Source organism: Diabrotica undecimpunctata, chromosome 6, assembly GCF_040954645.1.
Source record: "Diabrotica undecimpunctata isolate CICGRU chromosome 6, icDiaUnde3, whole genome shotgun sequence".
In the NCBI taxonomy this organism is placed as follows: Eukaryota; Metazoa; Arthropoda; class Insecta; order Coleoptera; family Chrysomelidae; genus Diabrotica; species Diabrotica undecimpunctata.
The window spans coordinates 87968570-87995668 of record NC_092808.1 but is presented as its reverse complement, the minus strand read 5'-3'; the positions used below and the strand labels follow the sequence as shown (position 1 = coordinate 87995668).

Sequence of the window (27099 nt, the reverse complement as noted above, 5' to 3'; positions counted from 1 at the left end):
TGTCTGTTTATTTCATGACTATTGTTGCATCTTTCCATTGTACTATGTGCTCATTATCCCAGGCATATCTGTGATTTGTCGAAGTCTCTATTTTTGAAGTATAGGTATTACATTTATAACACTAACAGAAGAACACCACGGGAAATTATTAGAATACAACAAACCGGCATATCTATGTTTCGTGGACCTTAAGAAGGCATTTGAAGGTTAAATTAATCACAAATTACAACCACTCGTTCAATATACAGATCACGACATTGTTTTATTGACCATACAACACAATGGCAATCGCTGTGATATGTTACACGTTTCCACCTCTATTTTCATTTCACAGTAGGTACGAATTGTAATTGTCACATTGACATTAAAAATTTCTTGCCTTCAAAAATAGACCCTCACCAAGTGTTACAACAGTTAAAAATACCATTAAACATTTTCAAACTTCGGGATGTGTAAACAGTTGTAAAAAGTGTCATGAAGGTAATGAACCACGTGTTAGTCCTGTCGATGAGGAGCGTCAAAACAGGGATATTGATATTTGTGCTTTTGTGGAAGCTAGTGAACCCTGCAATAGTGTACAAATTGCTAGGGAAGTTAACGTGAATGCTCGAACTGTCCAGCGAGTTCTCAAAAGGAATACTCACTGTTTTAAGATACGACCAACACAAGAACTGTTTCTGAAAGATAACTTTAGGCGGATGGAGTTTTGTGAATTTATGTTAGAAAAACAGAATGAAAACGTACACTTTTTAAAAAATATTTTATTTTCTAACGCATCTTCATTTTCATTACATAAAAAACACAATCTATCCGTTGCAAGGTATTATTCTTGGAAAAAATAGGCACTTCAGTGTTACAGTGCGACCGCAGCATCTGCAAAACTTAAATGTTTGGACTGGGATGTTAGGCGACCATATTGTGGGTCCATTTTTTATCGATGGAAACCTAAACGGACCCAAATATTTACAACTTTTACAGAATGAGATCATTCCGGCAGTTCGACGCCTTCCCGTTCAATTTTAGGAGGTTTATTTCCAACACTCGGAACTCAGAGCAACTCTAGAGCAACTATTGACTTCCTCAATCAAACGTTTCCTGATCGACTGATAAGTACACGTGGTACAATTAAATGGCCCGCTAGATCCTGTGACTTAGCGCCTAACGATTTCTTTTTTTGGAGTTTTCTCAAAGAAAACATTTATAAGCATCAGTTTGAAAGGGCCACAAACCTAGTCAAATTAAGGGCAAAAATACTTCATTTCTCTGCAAGCATTACACCAGCCCTACTCCAAAATATGAGGAGAAATCTGTATGACAGATTTGGTTACTGTTTAGCACAAGGATTTGGAATATTTGTACTTACTTATTTATTTGTATTATTTGCTATTAAGACTAAAAAATAACCAAAAAATTAGTTTTAGAGCATTATAATAAATATTCTCTAAAGATGGGACTGCAATAAATCTTAATTCTTATGGTCAACAAAACAATGTTGTTATCTGTATAATAAATCAGTGCAAATCCTTGCCTACGCTTATGATATCAATATTGTTGGGAGAAAGGAAAATGCTGTACGAGAGGTGTATGTAGCATTAAAAGAATCAGCTACAAAAATGAGTTTAATAATAAACAACAACAAAACGAAGTATATGAAAATAAGCAAGCAACCACAAATCCTATGACCACGTGTTATAGAAAACGACGTCATCGAAGCAGTGAACGAATTTGTATACCTGGGAGCGCTCCTTAACACTGAAAATAATACTACCGCACAGACATAAATCTCAGAATTTGCACGGCTAAAAGATGCTACTTTGGGCTCAATCTCCTCCTTATATCCACAATTATATCGAGGAATACAAAAAAACACTCTACAAAACAATAATACGCTCAGTCCTAACATATGGTTTAGAGACCTGAACTCTAACAAAAAATAATGAAAACATGTTAGGATGTTTCGAAAGAAAAGTAGGCACTGAAGATGAAGAACGACAATGGAGTGTGAAGAAGACGATACAACTTCGAACTTTATAGAATATACTAGGAAGCTGATATCGTAAAACATATTAAGATAGGACTTCTGAGGTGGATAGGTGGATGTAATGTGGATGGAACAAAATGACACAGCTAGAAAAACGCTCCTTGATAAACCCATTGGTCAGAGAGGAAGAGGAAGACCCAGAACAAGGTTCTTTGATAACATCGATGAAGACATGAGAAATATGGGAATACGTGCTTGGCGGAGGAAGGCGATGGATAGGGACGATTTTAGAGAAATTCTTGAGGAGGCTAGGACTCACGCAGTTGTAAAGCCAGATTGATGATGATGAATAAACAACTGCATTCTTAGTACCAGTTTGTTTTAGACAGACAAACCCAGACAAAACCGATTAAAGGGAGAACTCGAGTGCTATATTGGACTTAATACATAATATCAGTTATAATGAACTGTTACAATCTAACCAATATCGTCAAGGGTATGTTGCAGAATAGAAGATTCTACGTGTCACTGCAAGGTAAGACGAGTCTTTGGAGGAACCAAAAGAACGGTTTGTCTCACAACAGTGTGTAGTTCCCTCTACTATATAATAGCTGGGAGTCAATTGATTATAGAGTGGAATGGATTTAGACTGCAGCACTGCAACTATCTAAAATATCTAAGTGTTAAAGACGGAAATGAATTCTTCTTCTTGTTGTACCTATCCGTGACGAATGTTACAAAGAAAAGCTACGCAGATGTTGTGTTGAACCCGGTTCTGAGGTTCTTTAACCAGGATGTTGTTCTTCTTCCTGGGCCTCGCTATCCTCGCTAAGTATTATTCGATATAGCCACATATCAAATGCTTCCAATCTTCTGCACATATCTTCGTTCAAGGTCAACGATTCAACACCATAAAAAAGTACAGAGAATACGTAGCATCGCAGCATTCCTACTGTTATACCAAGAGAGAGGTTGTGGCTCTTTAGATCTAGCTTTTCCAATGCACGTTCTTAACTCCTGGTTGTTGTCCATTCTTCATTTACTATGGTTCCGAGGTAGTTGTAGTGCGCTACTCTTTCTACTGGGTTTGGTTGACGTACGTCAACCACGGAAATGAATAATGCATAGAAATAAAATGAATTGCTTTTTAAATAAAAATGTTATTGTTATTATTCTTATTAATTTTATTATGATTGGCACAGTCTATACATATTTATGTATATACAAAACATATATCATTTAATCCTATATTGTTATTTGTTAAACATATTTTTTTTAATCTTAATCTTGTTTCTTTGCCCATTATCATTTCTTTCCCTTGGTTATTTAACAATTATATTATTTGATTAAATGAATGTATTATTAATAATTAGATATATTTTCCGGTATACTGTTAAAGTTATACTTTACATGGCGTTTGTGTTACCTCTATAAGACGAATGCAATTTTTGAATTTTGACATAACAATAACGCAACTTTTACGCAACTGTACTTTGAATACTAGTTGCTACTCTTACATTATTCATTTATTTGATTAGATATTAAAATCAATTCAGTTACACGATTTGTTAACAATCAACAGCCGTAAGTCTGCTGTTGATTGAACATAAATTATTTACAGAGCTTAGAACTGATAAATTATCATTTATAAATTGTAATAGCAAATATTTATTTCTTTCGAAACTAGAGGAATATTAAACTATATAGAATTGTTATAAACGTGAAAATGGTGGAAGAAAAAATTTACTTTAAAAGAAATGACATTAACAAATTTATACAAAATAAATTAAATAATTTATCAATAATTATTCTACTGCCTTTACAATTCTAAAAAAATAGGTTAGCTAATAAACTACCCAAGTTGCGGTAGCCACACTAATTCCTTGAGTCCATTACTTATTTTATAAGTATAAGCATATTACGATTCATGAGTTTTGGGAGAATTTAGATTTAATTTATTGATTTATGTGGATTCATAACAAAATTAGCTGGATGCTCTTATTAACGAACAAACACGAACTATTCTATTAATAGCCTACCTGAGAACCTATTAGAAGTTAATCCTTCTATTCTAGTTGCTTGTCTACATTAAATTGTACCATTGCCAATGCTTTACGCATTTCTTGAATTTAATTTTTGTATTATTATAAGTCTCTATTATATTTGTCCAAGTAAATATAAACAAAAAAAAACAAACAAAGCAGATTTAGTTGTTGAAACGCGTAAGCTGTACAAAGAATAAATAGGTAAAATTGACATTGGCAAAACCTTTTACAAACTCTGGACGAAACACACAAAAAAAAACAGCAGAAGAGAGTACAAAATAATATCGAGAAAATAATAAATAATTGAAAATTACTTATATGTTTTTGTACACCTCTATGACAAATGAATGAATGGAAAAGAAAAGTATTTTTAAAGTGTGCAAAATATTTAATTACTAGCTGAGCGTTTTCGACTTTCAAAGCCATCTTCAGAGCTATGGTCAAAATTATAAAGTACCACCACTAAAGAGAGATCATATTGGCGAAATTACAAAAATTTTTCTTTAAAAGTAAAAAACTAGAAATTTCTCTAAAAAAAAACATCCACAAGACACCACATTATACTCAAAAAAAAAACATTCAAATTTTTTTTATAACTCCGTGTGAGCGACAAACGATATGCCGACCAACGCCATAATTGATTCTTCGCCAAATGGAAATCGTTTGGCAATACAGGCTTGAGCGTTTCTCTCATCTGATGGTCGCCACACTCTTCTGCACTATACTTATACTCCAGTCATTCGGGCTATTCACCTTCCAATTTTGTCGGACCGAACCGATTCACTTGAAATTTGGTGAGTTGATGGAAAAGTACTCAAATAACAAAACCTATTTAGCGCCGATATGTGCTTCCGCTCTAGGGGTGGTTGCCACCCCTTCTAAGGTCCCATTCAAAAATGTAGTTCTTTTTTCAATAAATTCTCGAGAATAATATTCTCGTTTTTTATAAATTTCTTTACCGTAAAAGACAATGGAGATATTACCGATTAAAATATATGTCTTCGTGCGAACACCCCCTGTTTCGAGTGCTTCAAACTTAATTTTTTAAAATTGAAGAGTACCTTGGCTTTCCAAACTTATAGCTCTTGAAATTACCTTTCAAAGACTATGTAAACATATATCAAAGCTGTAAAATTAACTGACTTTTTAAAGAAAAACCAATGATATTTTTGGGAGATAATTTTGGAGCGTGAAAAATATACGTATATTGGAGCTCCCACATATCCAAAGTACGCATAATAATTTTGGAGATGAATATCTCGGCACCAACAACGACATTTTTATTTATAAAAATGATACAAGCCGTTCACCGTGCTTCGGAGGGCACGTTAAGCCGTCGGTCCCCCTGAGCTAGCGAACATCGACACTAGCTACTTGAAACAGTTAAAAATGTAATTGTTGCCGGAACCTATCTATTATTAAACCAAAACTATTTTTAACGTTGTAGTCGTCTTCAAGCGTGATTTTTAGGGGTTGAAGAGTTTAAACTAAAGAAATATCGTTTCATAAGCGAGGAATAAAATTTTAGTTATCTAAACTATACTTATCTCAAGTCATTTTAAACTATTTTTAAGTATTGTTTGGCTTTTAAGTATTTTTTGGCTTTTAAGTATTTTTTGCATAAAGGGATGCTTTCTAGGGCTTAAAAACTTGAAATCAATGAAACATCATTTCAGAAGCGATGAATGAATTGTTATTGATTTTAGTTCATAAGTTAACCATGTTACATCGTAAAAAAATATTTTTTAACGTTATTTACGTCATAAGCGGTGGTTTCTAAGGGTTGAAAATTTGTATTAAAGTATATTAAAGTATATTGTGTTGAAATTTTTCTTACAAACCGACGATTTATTTATTGCTCTGAAACCGGTTGAGACATGCAAATGAAATTTGGTGAATTTTAGTGGTAGTGATTGCGCATTTTTTCCATACAATTAAGAATTTTATATTTATTATTACCGTGGTAATGGCTAATGGCGTGCATAAGGCTACAAAACTTATTTCGTTGAAGGGAATACCAGAATATTTGAATTGTACATAACAATTTCAAACAACAATGCTAGTAGTCAACATATTCTGGATGGAAAGTTTTCGAAAATAGCAAACGAAGCAAACGTATAGCAAAGAAATAATTCAACGATTGTTTTTGTTATATTATTGTCAAGTAAATATTTTGTTTTAAATTTAATTTTATTTATATATTAGACGTCACTTCACTTTTAAGTACTTAAGTAATTTGATAACTCATGAAATATTAAAAAATTAGAGATTACTTTTTCTCGACCAACGTAATAAAACAAAATTAATGTTTGGCACAAAAAAAAACACAAATAACTCACAAATTAAAGCAGTTAGGTATTGAGGTATAAATTATAAAGTATCATAAAAAAACATGTCATTGCAATACTAAAATACAGGATATTCCATTAAGGAAAACTCAGAAAATACTCATTTTAAGTTCCGACTAACCCTGTATATCAAAATTAAAGATTTCGCCATGTTAATAATTTTAGACAATCGTAGGCTATATTAAAAATTTTTTGAACATAAATACATTTTTTGATCAAATCTCTACTATTCTACAGGGTGTTAATTTCGCTACGAAATTAATAAAAAAAACGTAATTATAGTTTAAATTACCACCTATAACACTGCTAAAACTTATATTGAAAAAAACTAGAACATTGAGACAAGTCCAAAAATATACAGGGTGCTCCATTAAAAAAGTTTGTTCCATCCAATCAATATGGGTGGCCTTGAATATTTGAAAACATTTTTAGAGTATGGTTCTATCTGTACTCCAACTTTAACTTAAATATTTTTTCACAGTATCTCTTACAATAAATGAGTAATTGGACTTCTTCGCACTAATGCCACACCCTATATATATATATATATATATATATATATATATATATATATATATATATATATATATATATATATATATTTTACGGTAATAAAACGGATTTAGCAAGACGAGAGTGTATAAAATCCATAAAACACACCGATACTGAGGGAAAGATATATATTGTAATGCATTCAGTGGTGAATTTGAACAGTGGTGCGATTTTTATATTTTATTGAGTGATTCTTTGTTATGTCCTTAAGTAATGGGATATCCAGATCATTGTGAAGTGTTTGGTTAGATACATATCATGGAGCTTTACTTTTCATATAAGGTATGTTGGATTGGAATGTTTGAAATATCTTCGCATTTGAAGGTTTACTACAGCCCCATAGTTCTATTCCATATGCCCAAACTGATATAAGTATAGCTTTGTACAGAAGCAGTTTGTAGAAGTAAATGTTGTCAGAGGAAGAGATAGTTGACATGGAGTTTCGAGGAAATTCTTATATCATCATCTTCATCGTTTTTAGTATCTGGTGCTGCGAATACAGTTGCAAGATGCTCTGCGAATACTGTTGTTTTTTCTGCGTTTGCGCGGGCCCAGATCATATATGTTTTTCTTAAACGTGAATTTGTTATTGTCGGTCGTTTAAATTTTATTGTAGCTTTCCATATAGAGTGATCTTTATTTGAGAGGTTCAAAACACAAATCTGGAAAGAGTCGTTTTTTTCTTCATGTAATGCTCTATTTAGTCTATGACTTATCCTGTTAAGGTACGCTTTTTTAGTGGCTTTCTCGTTTGTTTCCATATGCGTCGAGCTCTTTTTTTTTCTGCTACAAATTCTGTTATATGGAGGGGGATATTATGGTTTTCTTGCACACTTCTTTGGGGCTGTGTGTGTGTAAATCATGGTTTAAGAGGTGAGAGAATACATTTTTGAATTCATTTAGGAAATTTGATAGTTTATTTGCTAATTCATTGTTATTTTTGTTATCTGCATTTATATTTCCAGTGGCAGCATCTCTATAACTGATTCTGTTGAAATTATGAGTATGATGTTGGGTAGGTATATTTACATTGCAATTGTTGACAGGATTTTGAGTGGTGATTTGTTTTGATTTGTATCTGACATTTAGTAGTTCACGATAAACAGAACATCCTCTGTAATTGGAAGGATGGTCTCCTTTGCAGTTAGTGCAAGTTGCTGGCCTGTTTTTTTGGTTTATTGAAGTCCTTTGTGTTGTGTGATCCAGCGCATTTTACGCAATTATATGGTTTTGCACAGTACGTTTTAGTGTGACCATATCCTTGACATCGTGTCTTGTGGTATATTTCTTTTAATTCTCAGTGGTTCTACCCTTATTTTACAATGTTGTATATACTGTAGTTCAAATATTTCTTTGTTGTTCGTTTGAGGCTCGAGGTCCACAAAAAATAATGGTAATGGTTCACGGCTCAATCTGTGTCTGACATTTGTAACGTTCCTTACCTTATGACCCTTTTTCTGAATTTCCGCTTTAATTTCATCTATCGGAACGAAATGATGTAGATCTCAAATAAATCCTCTGTGCCCTCTGTCTTTTTTAGGTTGGTATGTATGGTAGACGATTTTTTCCTCTCGTACGTGATCTATTAGTTTTCTGTAGGATTCAGGTGCCTTTCGTAAAACTTTTATTGTGTTGTTTATTAAGGCTTTAGTAAAGTAAGTTTCTACTTCTACTGCTAGAGTTAAATTATCTATCATTTTACTATAGTCATTTACGCCATATATAAAATCGGAAGGGGTTTTGAGATTGGTGGATTTTTATTCGGAGTTTTCCTGTGGAAATGGCTGAAACCTATTTGAGAGAGTAATTGAAGCTTCTTCTTCTTTTGAATCTTGACGTTTAAGCCTTTTTCTTTTTGATCTTATTGTTTGCCATGGATGTTTATTATTTTGAGAGTTTTCATGTTCTTCATCTGACATCGAATCATATTCATTCTGTATTTCTGGATTGTTTTTTTAAGTTTGTTAGCCTGAGAGTTTGATGTAGAATGAGAAAAGTTGGTTTGCTGGGCAACTATTGGTTGTACCTGATATTGTTGTTGATAATTATCAAAAGGTATCATTTGGTTGATTTTTGGTTGATTTGAGCACAATGGTGGAGCTTGAGTATTTATATGACTTAGAATTGGTAATACGGATGTATTAGGTGAAATGATAAAGCAAAACTTAGGATATAAGGTTTTAATCAACATAAATTGTACATATATTGTTAACAAAAACAATAGAAATTAATATGGCAGTGACAGTGACTTCTTTCAAACACTGACAGCATAAAGTTGCCTACAATATTAGAAGTCTACAGCCAAAGCAATACTAAGGAGGTTAATATCACATCATTCTCCCACACTATAATCTTCCAAATACCGTGGTAAATGACGAATTCTTTCAGATCTTCTAGGTAGTGCTGAAGGAGGCGATAAGCTCTGTTCAGAACTCATTGGGGGTTCTTCAAGAAGAAATGAATCCGGTGGAGGGGGAGATGTAGATGTATCTGCCAGGGGCTGCATGTTTTGCGTGGTTGTATTGGATAATGAATCATTAAGACTCGAATGTAACTCATGTGGGTCTTCTACGAACACTGATTCTTGACCTGGTATATCTAGTATTTCCCCTTCACCTCGTCCACACGGAGCCAGATGACGATTAGACACTGTGGTCTCCCGTCCGTCTTTCAGTTTAACAAAAGAGTATTCAGGATTTGCCTCTATTACCTCCACTTCCTCTACGATAGGCTGCTACTTGTTCTTCCGATCGAACCTTTTCATCAAGACATGCCCAGATTCTGCTAGCCATGACGGTATTGTATTCCCATTTGGAGATCGACGTGTGTGCACGAACATCCTTTCATGCGGCGTACAGTTAGTTGCGGTACACAACAGTGAACGAATGGAATGCAGCACGACAGGTAGGTATTGTTCCCAATTCTCAATAGGTGCTTCATGTGATTCACAGGCCAGTTGAATAGCTTTCCAGACAGTAGAATTCAACTTCTCCACTTGACCATTTCCTCGAGGATTATAAGCAGTAGTTCTACTTGTTGCGATTCCTCTGGCGTTGAGAAACTCTTTGATTTCAGCTGACAGAAATTGAGCCCCCCTATCCGAATGAATGTATGCAGGCATTCCAAACATCATGAATAAGTTATTTAAATTCTTGATTACTGTTTTGGCACTAATGTCACTGCATGGGAAAGCAAATGGGAATCTGGAATACTCATCTATTACCGTAAGAATATAATGATTATTGGTATTCGAAGGCACTGGTCCTTTAAAGTCAATACTAAGGCGTTCGAAGGGAGATGTGGCTTTTATAAGCTTTGGAAAAAGCCCCTTATTCTTAAAGTATCTCGGCTTAATTTTAGCACATACCCCACAGTCACGAGTCATAGTCTTGACTTCATTGAGAGAGAAAGGCAAATTCTTTGATTTTATCCAATGAAACATACGTGTTACCCCTGGATGACAAAGTGCAGTGTGAAGTGACTTGAGTTTTGATGCACCTGCCGCCGTGGTAGTAGCACAAGAGCAGATGCGCGATAAAGCATCCGCTGCTTGGTTGTCTTTTCCTGGTCGATACACAATGTCATATTTATAAGGTGCCAATTCAAGTCGCCATCTTTGTATTTTCTCATTTTTAATCTTGCTGGAATGCTTCGTGTTAAACATAAATGTTACAGACTTTTGATCAGTAATTATTGTGAAAGGCTTTCCTATAAGAAAATGGCGCCACTTCTTTAGAGATTCAACAATAGCATATGCTTCTTCCTCCACAGCAGAATGGTTCAGCTCACTAGAGTTAAGTGATCTTGAAAAGAAAGCAACGGGTCTGGAATCCTGACTCAAGGTAGCAGCAATTGAGTGTTCTGAAGCATCAGTTTCAACAACAAATGGCATATTTTCGTTGATAGCGTGAACAGATGACTTTGCAACTATAGATTTCAGATTTTCAAAACAAGATAAAGAATCTTCGTTCAATGGAAAATTGTTGACATGAGCTAATGTGTGGACCCTTTCGGAAAATTTGGGAATCCATTTTGAATAATGGGCAAACATACCTAATACCCTTCTGAGAGATGCAGTGTCATTCGGTGGAGGCATTTTTAATAAGGGTTGTAGTCTGCTAGCATCGGGCTTTATGACATGGTTTGGTCCTATAGTATAACCAAGTAAGTTTATTACTGTTTCATTGAATTTGCTCTTGGTTTTGTTTAGTGTCAAGCCATATTTGTCTGTGGCCTTCAGAAAGTTCTCAAGATTTTTGTCATGTTCTACCTTCGTCTTACCACAAACAGTTCCCTTCAAGGTTTTCTGTGCGTATGAGCCAGTCGATTGTTCTTTGGAAACTGGCTACAACATTGGTAACACCAAACGGAATGCGACAAAATTGGTACAGTTTCCCAGCGGCTTCAAAAGCTGTGTACATCTTTTCATGTGGAAGTATTGGAACCTGATGGTATGCACTTTGGAAATCTATTGCACTAAAGACAGTGAATTGTGATACATTGGAAACCATTTCCTCGATATTTGGCAGTGGATAGGCATCAAGTTGAGTGAATCGATTAATTGTTTGAGAATAATCAATGACAAGCCGCTTCTTGTGAGTTTCGTTTTTGGTGATAAGCACTTGCGCTCTCCAAGGGGACTGACTTTCTTCAATAATGCCATCACTTAAAAGCTTCTTTACCTCATTTTTAATAAAAATCTTATCTTCAGCACTATGCCTGCGCGATTTTACTGCGATAGGTTTACAATTTGAAGTCAGGTTACAAAATAAAGGAACTGCAGGTACTGAAGCTTCAACTACACTACATACCTTGAATACTTCTTTAGGTCCTCCAAATTCAAACTCTAGACTTGAGTGGTTAGATAGAACATCATGACCAATTATAATATCAGCACAGAGATTTTTAACTATAAGTAAATTAATGTTGTCGTAGGAGTGGTCACCAATTTTAATATTTTGAGTAGTCACACCTTTAACTTCAGAGGTGTGTGATAATGAGGCCATAGAAACAGTCTGAATACAAGGCTTCCTAGGGAGTTTGCACAGGTTAGCAAAGTCTTAGATTCTTAGATCACAGATTAGCAGCAATAATGCAGGCTGTGCAGTTTTCATAGCCTTCAAATACGTTGGCAGATGCACTAGTGCACTTGGAGCGGCAAACCTTTGCAAAGTGTCCCTTTTTATTACAGGATTTGCAAATGGATTCTCGAGCGGGACAGTTCTTCCTTGAATGTATTATTTTCGCGAGAATCCCAAAATTTGCATTAAGTTTGACAGTTATTTTGACAATATCTGGGCGGGGATTTAAAAAACCTTTCCAAACATTTCCAATTTGTGTGTATTTATACCATAAGAAGTTGGAAATATTGGTTTTTAAATTGTTTGAAGAATAAATAAGGACTTTTGGTTATGAACATTCATTCCGTGCGATTGGTATTAGTTGTTATTCGCGAATTTGTGAGGTAAGAATATCAAAGTATTAAGATATTTACTATGAATATTCATATTTTAAGGTTATGTCATTGTTTGATTGAATACTTTAATTATTTTTTATTGTATTTCAATATATTTGGTTGTTGTTTTTATCGGGGTTATTTCAAATTTAATCAATAAATCATTGAATTTATTTACGAAGTTAAAAAATATTTAAATTATTGTTCTATTCTTTTCTTTTCTATTCTAAAAAGGCTAAATATATTCGTTATCTCGCAGTTTAAATAGATAAGAGTAGTTTTGTTGTCATTACTGAAAAATTCAGTAATACTAGATATCTTCAACCCATGTTTACTAGCCATTAGATCCCCAGATCTAAAAAATAAACTCAAAAACTATTACAACATTCAAAAAACATTTTTTTTATACTCTTAGTGGCAATTTGATAGAAAGGTTTCCACAGAATGTTATATTTTAACTTAAACTACGAGAAAACAAATATCTTTAGTCTTTTACAGCATAAAATCAATTTTCAACTTCGTAAATAAATTTAATGATTTATCGAATTACTTTGAAATAACCGCAATAAAAACAACAACAAAATACCTTGAAATACAGTAAAAAAATAATTAAAGTTTTATTCAAACAATAACATAACCTTAAAATATGAACATTCTTAGTAAATATCTTAATACTTTGATATTATTGCATCACAAATTCACGAACAACATATAATACCAATTGCACAGCATGGATGTTCATAACCAAAAGCCCTTATTTGCTCTTCAAACAATAAAAAAACCAATATTTCCAACTTCTTATGGGACAAATACACACAAATTAGAAATGTTTGAAAATGTTTTTAAAATCCCCGCCCATTGTAACGTCAGACTTAGGTAGTCCATTAACCCAGTCATTTATAATCCAAATGACGATACCGACCACGGTGATTATGAGTATTAATCTAATTCTTGATTACACTGTAAAGTAATCTGTTTTCATTTTCTAATTAAAAAAAACTTTAGAGTGTTATTGTAATTATTTTATCAGTAAATACCTACATAGAATTTGTAATTTTGTTCTATTTTTGTACGAATGATTATATATTTCTCTAAATGAATGTAAAATCCATTATGAGTTAAAACCGCATTTTTGCTTGTCTTCGACAGTGCTTCAAATCTTGAGAGAATTTTCAATTAACTTTCTCAGCACAGCGGACCGTTTAAGTCAAAGGTTTCCATCCCTAATCCAAAATAGCCGCAACTTCGTGAAATATACTTTACTACGTTAGTTTTCTTTATTTTTTTTGTACACCAGGTCAAGGATCCGAACCACAATGCGAGCCTACCAAAGTTTTTCACATTATTCAAATTTAAAAATTAGGAATGAGTGATAAAATTGACCAAACTATTATTTTCAATTTAAAATTCACTTTTAAAATCACTTTGATTATAGAAAATTGATATGACATTTCCATTCAGCAAGACCTCTAATGAGATGTTTTCTAAAAAAATACATAAATAAAAAAATACAACGGTATATATTTCGTAAGAAACAGTGAAACCCTCACCTAACCAAATCCAACTGTCAAGATTGTACATTATATGTTTGAGCTCAGTACTTTATTCGCAGTATATTTTTGTATTTGTGTACGTAATTCGTAGTAACAGTATTTTTGGGAATAACGAATTATGCAATTCTTGCAATAATATACCTTTAGTATACAATATGTACTCTAGTATATACCTTTATATTCGATTTAGTATTTTTTTCTTACTTTCGAAAATATTTCATGATAATCCTATTCGTGTAGAAATTATTAACTAAAATATTTATTTAGACCCTTTTTTTAATCTACATAGTTAACTATGTACACCATGCTTTACCCCGAAACAACTTTTACTAAAACATTTTTAATCTTCTCTGGACTCGAGTAATCATTTTCTAGGAAAGACAACCTCAAATAGTTTAAATTTAGGTCATCCTTATACATAGTGCTCTCGCCGGTTTCAATTTTCTTTGGTATTCATGAGAAGTCCTAGCATTTTTTCTTCGAGATTGCTCATAATGTATTCAAAGCCAAACACGTGACGATATACCATAGAGAACAGACGAGCAGTGATCTATTTTTCAACAGTTTCATATTCACAAGTCCGTGTCTCAGGTTTGTAAAGCACATAAATAATAATCCCGAGGTTTTGATAGAGGACCCTTGATTCTTTGTGTAGGAAGATTAAAGTTACAAAAAGAATGGCACTAGTTTTAAACTTTAAGATTTACATAAATAGAAAATAGGTCAATGAGGCCTTATACTCAGTGGCGTATGTGTACACAATAATTATTTATGGATGAAGCAAAATTAAACGTACTCTTGTATAAACTAAATAATCTTGTATATTTATATTGTATATTAGAATGTTTAGAAATTATGTCAGTTTTACGAGAAGTATTTAAATTTAAACTTACATAAAATAGTAATAGGTAGAGAAAGACATGTAATATTCAAACTCAGTGTATTAGGCTTGTAAAACACAAAAAATAATGCTACGATTTTGATATAGGATAATTGATTCATTCTGTAGGATTATTATCATCATTCTCTTTGCCTTTATCCCTATGCGGGGTCAGCTTCCCTAATTACATTTCTTCATAAGTTTCTATCTTGGGGCATACAATATACCAATAACGTCTCGACGTTAAAAATGGCCAAACCATCTTACCATATGCTCTCTCATTTTGGCATCAAATGGTGCCACCCCTAGACTTCCCATAATATATTTATTCTTAACTTTATCCTTTTTTGTCACTCCACTCATCCATCTAAGCATTCTCATTTCCGCGGCATGCATTCGTTGTTCCACTTTATTTTTATCTGCCCAACATTCAGTTCGGTACATCATATGGCTGTCTTATAAAATTTTCCCTTCAGCTTGATTGAAATTTTTCTGTCACATAACACAACACTCTCTTTCATCCACTTCATCCATTCAACCCTACTTCTACTGCACGCATCTCCATCTTTTTCCCCATTACTGTGTAATACCGATCCTAAATGCTTAAAATTATTACTTTTCACAATAATTTCACCATCCAAAGATCATACACATAATCAGCATACATTAGGGGATGCTACCCTGAAGTTTCGCTGTTATCTGATCCAACACTAACCACCAGGAGGACGCAAGAAATCTCGTTGGCAGTAGATCGTGGAGGAGAACGGCTACAGACCGTAACGAATGGAGAGATTTGCTTAGGAAGGCCAGGGGTCGAATTGACCTTTAGAGACAAAGGATGGATTGAAGCCTTGGGCAACCCTACTTTTATATGAAATTTATCAGTCTCTTCCACACCTGTTATAACACTAGTTGTTATTCCCTCATAATTGTCTCTCATAATCTTTCCACATTCACCGAGAGGTACGTGTGATCTTCATACCAAAAGCAGGTAGGATGGACTACACCCTACCCAAGGCTTTCCGACCAATTACATTAACATCATTTCTCTTGAAAACGATGGAAAAGCTATGCGAGAGGTACATAAGGGATGAAGTTCTGGTTTATAACCCACTTCGCTCAAATCAACATGCATATACTTCGGAAAGATCTACTGATTCTACCCTGCACCAAGTAGTGAGAAAAATTGAAAGATCGCTAGAAAGGGAGTCTGATAAAATCACATTCCCAAACAACTCAATCTCAGGAATGTCCTCCTGGCCGTGAGCGATTTTATATTCAGTGTGTTCTCCAGTAGAGCAATAAGCATAAATATAGAAGACATTTCGGTTAGAGGGATTGTTACGAGGGATTGTCAACAGGAAGAGGTGCTATCACCACTCCTATGAAACATAGTTCTAAACACCCTGATTGACCAACTCAGCAGCAACGAGTTCTACACAACAGCCTATGCAGAAGGCTTTGCTATCCTGCAAAGCGGTAAGTTTGAGAATACACTATGTGTGAGAGTTACGAAGACATATGAAGACAGATATGGTCCTCTTCATCAGAAAAAGAAACATCACGGAGGGTCTACACTTTTCTGAAGAGGTGAAATACCTTGGTATTGTCTCGACAGGAAGTTAATATGGAACTCCCATTTATGATGGTAAAGCTAAAAGAGCATATATTATATTGCCTATGAGCAGTGTCGACGAACGGTCGGACGCTCCTGGGGCCTTTCGCACAGAGGTACCAAAAATACTACAAGCAACAGCGATCAACAAACTAAACCACCTTGCCTAAATATAATGGGTTCCATGAAAACAACACGAACTGCTGCAATGGAGTTGCTCATTAGCGTCACCCCTCCAGACATATATGTCAAAGAGGTGGCGCTGGTGACAATGATGTGAATGCGATCAATGGATGCAAACCTTGATTTAGGAACGGGACAATTGAGATTTCGTTTCTGGCGGGGAGAGCTGGATGCCTAAACCCTACTACAGGCAGGCTGCAATTCAATTAAACCTAAGTGTGTTTTTGACAAACCCTCCAAAATCGAAACAAGACAGCACAGGGAGTCAAAAGTGGCAAATGCATGTTGCATATACACCGATGGCTACAAAATAGAAGAACAATCAGGATGCGGGATATACTCCAGATCACTGAACCTAAGAATAAAGGGCAATGGGTATGGACAAAAATCCCAGAGAAGTTCAGACAGAACTGGCTGGTATCACCATAGCTGCAAAAGAGATAACCTAGAAAGGTATAACTGAGAAAACCATAATAATCTGCACGGACAGCAGACAAACAATACTAACCTTTAATAGACCACGTGCCACACCAGGGTTAGTAATGGAGTGTCACGAGTCACTAACTCAAGAGTCGCATTATAATAACATCATCCTGAGGTGGGTTAAACGAATAAAGGCAACGAAATTGCTGACCAACTAGCTAGGAAGGCTACAACAATCATACGCAAACCCTGAAAAGATGGGAAGAAGGGCAAGGATGTAGACTTGCCAAGGTAACACCAAGTAACCGTGAAAAGTCAGCATCAAAGAAGTAATTAAGAATAATGACCAAGGAAAACCCAAGCTTGACATTTGGTGTTTTTAACTGGTCATTGTCAATTTAGCAAACACCTCTACATACTGGGGCTAGTAGACACACCTCTATGCAGGAAATGTGAACGAGAAGACGAAACTGTAGAGCATATCCTATGTGAATGTCCTCAGTTATCATCAATACGCGTTCGGAGAGCCCTGGCCTACATCTGCTCACATAAGGGAGATGCCCCATGTAGACTTGTCCACCTTCCTGAAAATGGCAGGATGGAAAATGAGCTAAGGACGAAAGTTCTCTAGGAGGATGCAGAATGTGTAATTTGGGGCCTAAGTGCTGTGGGACTTGACTCGCCCTCTATACTCTACAGATATGGATCAAATCGGGATATTCCACCGGAATATCCACATGGATATTCCTCCTAGGATATTTTTTTTTGTCAGGGAAACATTAAGAAATGATGAACCGATACCATATTGGTTTTTATTGAGATTCAGATGCCGTATATCGAATGTGTGGGAAGATAAGTTTCCAAATTTATGATTTTGAAAAATGGACTAAAAACTGACACTTTGAAGTTCTATAACTCAGAAACAATTGATTTCTGAGTCTTGGGACTCTGAAAACGTTTAATCAGCATGATCAAAGCTACATCTCTGCAAAGTTTCAGTCAATTTGACTGATACCATATTAAAAAAAATTGACAATATCACCCGTATGGGCGCCAATAATGAATATAAAATTCGTAATTTTTTGGTAAAAATGCGCAATAACTACCTCTTAAAACATACCAAATTACATTTGTTTATCTCAACAGGTTTCAGGCCAATAAATAAATCATCAGTTTGTAAGAAAAATTTCAACACCCCATATCTCAGAAAACGAAGCATTTGCGAAAATACGTTTATTGAGCAAGCTGTCATTATTTTTTCATGCAGAATGACTTCTTGAAGTTTGTTGCATTTATTTACTAACATCCTGTATATTATACAAATATGAATTATTCAAATGGACTAAAATCTGACACTTTGAACCCGTGTAACAATTAATTTCTGAGCCTTGGGACAATGAGACTTTTGATCACAATGACCAAACCTCTCTGCAAATTTAACCACTTTTACATAAGAAATTGCTAGTGTCCTTTCTTTACTCTTCACTGCTATATTAATACGAGTAAATTTATTTTTTAACAATACCAATGAATGTAGTCACATAACACATCTTTTCACTTAAAATCACATAAAACTTAAAGGTTGTTTCTGTTGAAATATTTTCTTGAACTGTTTATTCTTTTTTTTTTTTTCATTTTTCAGCTGAAATTCGTTTAATTTTCATCTTATGAATTGTGGAATATTATTATTATTATTTTGACATTTATTATTTCTTCTTCTCCATGCTGTCACTCCTATATTCTGTTACAATTTAATTTATTTAAATATTCCTTACTGAACTTACTCAGGATTGCCATGTAATTAAAGCCGATAGCAGGCATTATTTCGAAGCAGATTCTTTTCAATGTTAAGAAATTAAGAGAGAATAAGAACAAATCAATGCAATGTGGATTATTCAATTCACCATATGCTTACTCAGCAGAACGTGTGATCTTTAAATAAGCATAACACTTTACATTTGGAAATAAAATAGAATATACAATAAATTTAATTAATATTTAAAAGAACCCTTTGGGGCTACATCACAGAACGTTTTTGGAAATGCATGTATGAAGCAACTAAATATATGGATAAAACCCCTTAAATGTTGTTAAGTTAGTTTTAAACTACATTGTTGCTAAAAACACATTCCCATATGGTAAAAATTTCATGGGTCTACGTTAGATATCATGTTGTCAAGTGAGCAAAAACAACAAAATAATTCTGATCAGATAGTATCAGTAGACATAGTTATAAGTTATTTAAGGAATATCTCATGTATTTCTAGTATTGCATAAAATTCTTTAACTTGTTTCCTGCTGAAAATCTTTGTAAATGTCAGTACAGACTAAAATTTTAACATAATAATAATATGTACCTATGTATAGTATTAACAGACCTTTTAGGCCTGTTGCTGTATGGATAATTTCCATGTTTTTCTGTTCTTAACTGTCAGCTTCCAATCTATAATTCCCATCTCTCTGAAATGGATTGGATTGGTCTTCCATCACTACATCTCTCCATTTTTTCTTTGTCTTCCTCTCTTTTTTGCCCTCGGGTACTCTCCAACCAATATTCTTGACTTGTCTATTACCTTGCATTCTTTCTAGATGTCTGTGCCATTCTGTTTGTTCACTACTTTTGTTATTAGAGGATTAGCTTACAATTGATACACTTCTACATTAGTTTGTTTTCTTCATTCTCCCTCTACTACTTTTCCACCAAACATTCTGCAAAGTATCTTTCCCATGCTTCCAACCTATTCTGTATGGTTTTGTTCATAGTCCATGTCTCGGCAGCATATAGCATTGTGGGTCTAATTATAGTTTTGTTTACTCTTATTTTTGTATTACGAGATATATCTTTGGCCTTAATTATTTTGTTCATGCCCACAGCACATATGTTGCTCTTGGTCAGTCTCAGATTGATTTCAGTTTCTTCCTTATATCTCTGGTCAATAACGGTAACTAAGTACATATATTCATCCACCTCTAATTTAAAGGAGTCTTATTCTTTTTTTGCTACAAATTTCCATGTACTTGAATTTATTAATATTAACTTTTAGTCCCATTTTAGTGCTTTCCTGAATCAGTCTTTTTGCTATACTTCCCAGTTCTTTTCCATTTCTAGCAATAAGAACCACATGATCAGCATATGCTAAGCATTGGTGCTCATTATAGAAAATAAAACCTGACCTATTTATCCCACTAACCCTTACAATTTTTTAAAGAACTTATATTGAATGGCAAGGTAGACAATGGGTCTCCTTGGCTAACACCTTTTTTCACTTCGATTTCTTCTGAGACTGTACCATTGCACTCCACAGCACAAATAGTTTTTCTAATTGTCATTTTTACCAATCTCGCTATTTTTTCTGGTACTTGGAATTCTTTTAGGAGTTACTCTTTCTTGGAGTTTCTATTAATTTGTTTCTTTCTATTGTAGGTATCATTGGCGGCCATCTAATCAACGAAAAGTAGTTGTGCCAAAATGTTGTATTCATAGCAATTGATCAGGATTTGTTTTAATATAAAAATTTGATATGTTGGTGATCTTCCCTTGAGAAATCCTCACTAGTATTCTCCTAGATTCTTCTAGGATACACATATATTTCTAGTCGTTTTTTGATTAGTATGGCGAGCACTATGTATATTACCTCTAAGAAGGACATTCCTCTACAGTTTTCGATTTTGGTCCTATCTCCCTTTTTATGTATAGAAATTATAATGGCCTCTCCTCCATATTTGAAATTCTCTGTCACAATGCCGCTCTCCCTGGGGCTTTCTCGATTTTTCATATATTTTATTATTTCTTTAATTTCTTCTCTTGTGGGAGTTGGTATTATGTCTACTACTATTTTGGGGTTCAGGAACATTATAATTTTTAACATTAGTCACTCTGCCATTTAACAACTCTTTGAAATATTGTTACATTCATTGTTCTTCCCTGATACCCAGATTTAATGTATTTTACCCCTTTGCAGAAACTTTTTATTTCGTTTTTTTCTTAATGTTCTTTAATACACTTTACTTTAACAGCCATATACTTTCTTTTCTGTGTCCTTAGGATTTTCTTTACTTTTTTTCACTGTGTGGCATAGCTTTCTAGGTCATCTTGTTTTTGCAATGGCAAACATTTTAATCTCCAATCTGATATTTTTTTTAACTCTGCTCTACATTCGTCATCAAACCAGTGGTTTTTTCTAAATTCTCTTGTTCTATGTATGTTCTTCGATGTTGCTTCCTTTATATTGTTTCTCATATTCAAGAACCTTTATTGTATATCACTCATTGTATGTCCTTTTGGTAACCCTGTACTACCTCAAATTTTCACAGCGCTTCAACATTAAATTTAGGTTGCACATTCTTTTTCTGTTTATGTTTTTTAATTATTGCATCTCTCATACTCAGTAATTCTAACCAAAAAAATGATCAGAGTCTATGTCTGTGCCTCTAAATGTCCTATGTGGTCTATTTGGTTAGTGTCATTTGATCCTCGAATTTTCCATGTTCATTTATAATATTCTTTCTCCTGAAACGCATACTTATTATTTTCATCGGGTTTTCAACTGCAAATGTAATCAATATTTGGCCGTTATCATTTGTATTCATGTTTACTTTCGCCCCCTGTTACGTTTTTTATATATATATCTTCTCTTAAAACTTTTGTATTTGCATCACCTATAATAATTTTAATATCTTGTCTGGGCATTTCTTCTGTCAATGACTCTAGTTCTTCATAATGTCATAATAATAATAACATCATACACTTAATCTAGTGCAATGTTTCAAATGCTTCACATTAACCAGTCCTCTGTTTAGGATTCTTAATTTTAAGAAAATTTAAATGATATTGAAGTGTAACATCTCCTTAAAATCTTCAATTCTTAAGCTATTACTTTTGTTCTATTTGGTGTTTCATTTTAATTTTCTCTTGTTTATTTAATGTTAATTTAATAAATTTCATTTGTTAATTGTAATTTTAACTTTTTACATTAGCCGTAGCAAATGTTTACTAGTCTTTTATGAATTTAGTGTTTAACTGTGAATAAATTTACTTTAATTATCTATACTTGTTCTTTTAATAAGAGTTTTGTGCTATCCATCATTTGTTTTAGTTGAATTTAAATAGTTGACTACAAAAAAATGGTAAAATAAATATTAATTTAACAAATTACATTATTACATTAATAACATACATAAATATATAATGAATTTAGTCTGCAATTATTTATAAAACGTTTCATTAAACAAAAGAAGAACTCTTGTTCTTAACAACTTCAACAGTGTTATTGTCTATATTTAAGTCCTGTAAATTGTTGCTTTCCGAAAACTTCATACATAGTTAAAGGTATTATACACTTTACGTGTGTGGGTTGGGTGTTTCGACGAAGAGAACATTTAAAAAAATTAAAAATAATTCCCAGTAGCCTTACAAAACAAAGTTTAGTATTTTTTAGTACACCGGAAAAAAAAAGAGATGCACTGTCATTAGTAAAATATGATTTATTTATCGATGATCAGAAGAGACACTTAGGTTGCAATATAATAAAGTAGGTTTTTAATTTGTTACTTACATTTTCCTGGTCGGGTGTTAAATTGGCATCCATATTTGTAAAAGATACACGTATTTTATTTTTCTCTCACACTGTGTAAAGCCACTACACTACATTCAATATTAAAAACCTACTGTAAATTCGATTATATTCTGATTTTCGATGACACAACAAAATTATTCGATTTTTCGATTTATTTTCTCGAGTTCAATATCGATTCACCAAATCCGTTCACAGTTTAAAACAATCCGAGCTTATTGTAGGCAACACCTTTAACAAAATTTTATTTAAAAATTCTGTATAAAAAGTTTGTATATAAGATCCTTTCGGGCTTCATCACAGAACTTTTTCGGATTAAAAAGTCCATCATCAGTGTATTATTACCAGGTGTACATAAGTCAAGCCACTAAATATCTGGGTAAAAACCCTTAAAAATTTAAAATATTTTTATTGTGTTACGTTTTTGTTGAAAATATGGTGTGATGTTATAGTATTTAACAGATATACTGCATGGCAACGTAAGACTCCCAATAGGAGGTTGTTGCTGACCCTCGGGCATTGCTTGAGAAATGAAATCAGTCTACTCGAACATCAGGAAAAAGCAGAACTAATCTGATTTGACAATGACAAGTCTGACCTTGCCGAAACGTCGCCAAGACAATGGTTTTTCCAAAAAACAAAGCAATTTAACGCGGTGTCAAACCCAGAAAACCACAGAAATCACATATAGCTCCGCAGAAACTTCAAATCCAATATATATATATATATATATATATATATATATATATATATATATATATATATATATATATATATATATATATATATATATATATATATAAACCGCGAATGCTTTGTAGATCCTATTTCTTCAGTAGATCAGTCTTTTTTGTTTATCTTATCTTCTTGTCGATATCTCTCCATTTTTTCCTGTCTCTAGTTCTTCCTCTCCACTCTCTGACTCCTGCCCTTTGGAGGTCTTCTTCAACTTCTTGCAGCCACTTTGATCTCGGTCTTTCCTTTCTCTTTCTTCCTCCTGGATTCCATTCTATCATTGCGTATGTCACTGCCTCATCGCCTGCTCGCCAAATGTGACCTAACCATCTAACTCTGCACTGCTTTATTTTAGTTACGATGTTCTTCCTTAATCTCTGCATTTGTTCTGCTTCTATATTCATTTTGCTCTGTTCTGATTGGTCCTAGTATGGTTCTCATAAACTTTCTCTCTGCTATTCTTAAGTCTTATTCATCTTTTTTAACCATCGTCATTGTTTCTCCTGAATATATTAATATTGGCCTAATTATGGTGTTATAAATGCTCATCTTAGTTTTCTTATTCAGTGTTTTGCTTTTATGTAATGTTTTATAAGTAAGTAAGCTTATTTTGCAAAATAAGCTTTATTCGCTGCTAATAGTTTTTCTTTTATTTCGGATTTCCTTTCTCCGGATTTGCTTATTGTATCTCCTAGGTATTTGAAGTATTCTACTTCTTCAAACTCAGAACTTCCTATTTTGATTTTTTCTTTCATTGGTTTTTCCCTAATCTTAATATTTTTGTCTTTTCTTGATTTAATCTTAGCTTCATTAACTCCCCTTTCTCTCTTATTTCTTCTAGCATTTCTTTCATTATTTTTCTATTCTTTGCAATAATAGTGTTACGATAAATTCTGACCCAAAACCGTAAATATATTTATTACTAATATTTTCATTCATTCACGTATTTTTTAGGTAATGCCTACCTGACACACGATGGGTCCCCCTTTGTAATAAAATCAACAATTCGAACCTTCTGGAGACAAGCCGATTTAACCATACCGGTTCTGAGAACAATTCGCCGCTCTGTCTAGAAGGTCTTTCAGCAAAACAGCGGTCTATGTTCGATGTGTTTCGAGAAACAACTGTTTTCATTCTCGAATAACAGGACTTTATATTTATAGAGGAATTTTGGTTATGGAGGGACAGTTAATTCTCAAGACCCGCGCTCGCGAATTTGTTACGTACGGATATAATAAATTATTGTCAGATAAGTTAATATAAATAAAGAAATAAATTAAATCCGTAAGTGTTATAAATATTGAACCTTTTAATAAATTCACAACAAATGGTGTCAGAACAGTGGAATACTTAGATAAATTGCGAAAATAAATTACAAGTGAATATAAAATAAATTGTGAAAATGGCTACGATTTATGAGCTGACAGTGACTAATTTAAGAAGACATCTTGAAGACAGAGAATTAGCTTCCACCGGAAAAAAGGCTGAGTTAGTCCAACGACTAAAGAACGCTTTGCTAGAAGAAGGACTAGATCCAGAGACTTATATATTTGAAGATGCTGTCCTCTCGTCGATTTCGAAAGTTTCTGGTGACATCGCATCATTAGAGAACAAAGTTTCTGGCGATATTTCGAAAGTTTCCGGCGACATCGCATCATTAGAGAACAAAGTTTCCGGTGACATCGCATCATTGGAGAACAAAGTTTCTGGCGATATTTCGAAAGTTTCCGGCGACATCGCCTTATTAGAAAACAAAGTTTCTAACGAGATTTCTTCTCTGGAAAGTAAAGTTTCTGCTAACATCTCTAAAGTAACTTCCGAGATGTCTGCCCTCGACGATAGAATGTCTTCGCTAAAAAACCAAGTTGCTGCCGATATGTCGGCCTTCGAAGAAAAGATTAAAGAGATGGAAAGGAAGATGGAGGAAACAGGGACAGCAGAGAGAGGAAACAATCCAATTACAGTGGAGACAAAAGAAGAAGAGACGAAATGTAAGTTGGAAACACGGCCGAAATTTGAAGGAAGTGGAGGTTCTGTCCATGTGAAAGTCCCAACTTTCGATGGAAAATCGTCATGGAACAACTACGTGAAACAGTTCGAATCAGCCGCAAGAGCAAATGGATGGTCTGAAAAAGAAAAGGCGGTAAACCTGACTATCGCTCTTCGAGGAGATGCCTTAGATGTGCTTCAGACCATAGCCGTAGAGGAGACCGATGATTTCGAACAACTGAAGAAGAGGTTAAATATGCGATATGGCCACGAACATTTGGAGCATGTATATCAGTCGCAGCTTAAAAATCGTAGACAGAAGAAAGATGAGGCTCTTCAAGAATATGAGGTAGATATTGCCAGATTAGTACGATATGCTTATCCAACAGCTCCCGAAGACATGATGGAAAAATTGGCCGTTCAAACGTTTATTGATGGTCTTCGTGATCATGAAATGCAGAGAACACTACGATTAGCTCGTCACAAGACGCTGGTTGATGTCTTATCCGCCGCCCTCGAATACGAGTCAGCTACACAGGCCTCTGGCGGGTACAGTAAAGTTAGGACTGTAAAAGAGGAAGGAGATGAAGATAAACTTGACCAGCTCGTTAATATGATGAAAAGCATGACAAATAAGAAAACGAAGATCATCAGATGCTAGAATTGTGGCGAAATAGGACACGTACGAAGCTCCTGTAAGCACCCTAGGTACGACGCAAATCAAGAAACTCACCATCAGGAAAACTAGAACGGGCCAGCCTTAGGGGGGCAGCTTCGACCCAAAACTTTTCCAAAGACCCTCTCATACTAATAGCTTCTTTGAAATGTCGTGAAGATAGTGTATATGTAGATGGAGACTTAAATGGTAAAAAGCATACGTTGTTGGTGGATACCGGAGCGACCAGAATACGCCCGACAGTTATAAACAGCCGAAAGAAACTGTTACCAACGAGGTTACGACTTCAGACCGCTACAGGTGAAAATGCCAACATTCATGGAGAAATCCAGGTACAATTGGGAATTGGGGCAGAAAAGTTTGTCCATACTGTTATAGTTGCTGACATCGAAGAGGATGTTATATTAGGAATGGACGTAATGAATATGCATGGATTCCAATTGGATTTTAAGAATAAGGTAATCAAAGTTGGCAACGAGGAGGTATTTCTCCATCCACATAATGACAACACTGTGCAAGCAGCCATTACAGAAGATACAGTCGTGCCTGCGAGAAGCGAAACGATCATAGTAGCGCGACTACAGGGAATTGTAGACGAAGGGAGACCTGTTATGATGGAGCCTTGGAACCACGACGATGAGGTTGGCCGTGGAATAATTGGAAAGGAATTGGTGACTTTGGCTAAGGAAATTCCTGTGAGGCTTATCAATGTCAATGACTACCCAGTGACAATCAAGAAAGAGACAAAAGTAGGAACTTGTGTACCTGTGACATCCATAATCCGTCAGGCGACAACATCTGATAATTCCAACGACAAATTCGACCAAATGGTTGCAGTTGCAGGACAGTCTCTAAACCAGATGGAGAAAAGGAAATTAAGGGAATTTCTTCGGCAGTATCGTGATATTTTCGTACCGAAAGGAGGAAAAACGGGAAGAACTACCGTTGTTAAGCATAAAATTGATACTGGTAATGCTAAGCCAATTCGTCAAACAGCTCGACGATTACCACAGGCAAAAAGAGAGGAAGCTGAAACGATTGTTCAGGAAATAAAGAAAGACGGGGTGATAGAACCTTCTACGAGCCCATGG

The 27099-nt window shown here is 34.4% G+C and overlaps 1 protein-coding gene across 1 annotated transcript in view; it reads right to left on the bottom strand.

The window, feature by feature from the left end:
* The window catches only part of Ptpmeg2 (Protein tyrosine phosphatase Meg2), a 329068-nt gene extending 306348 nt beyond the window's left edge, over positions 1-22720 (bottom strand). Inside the window, exon 1 of the mRNA XM_072534846.1 lies at positions 22591-22720. Coding sequence (XP_072390947.1) covers positions 22591-22623 — 33 coding nt within the window. The 5' untranslated portion in view covers positions 22624-22720. The remainder of the gene's footprint in view (positions 1-22590) is intronic.
* Positions 22721-27099: the final 4379 nt, after the last annotated feature.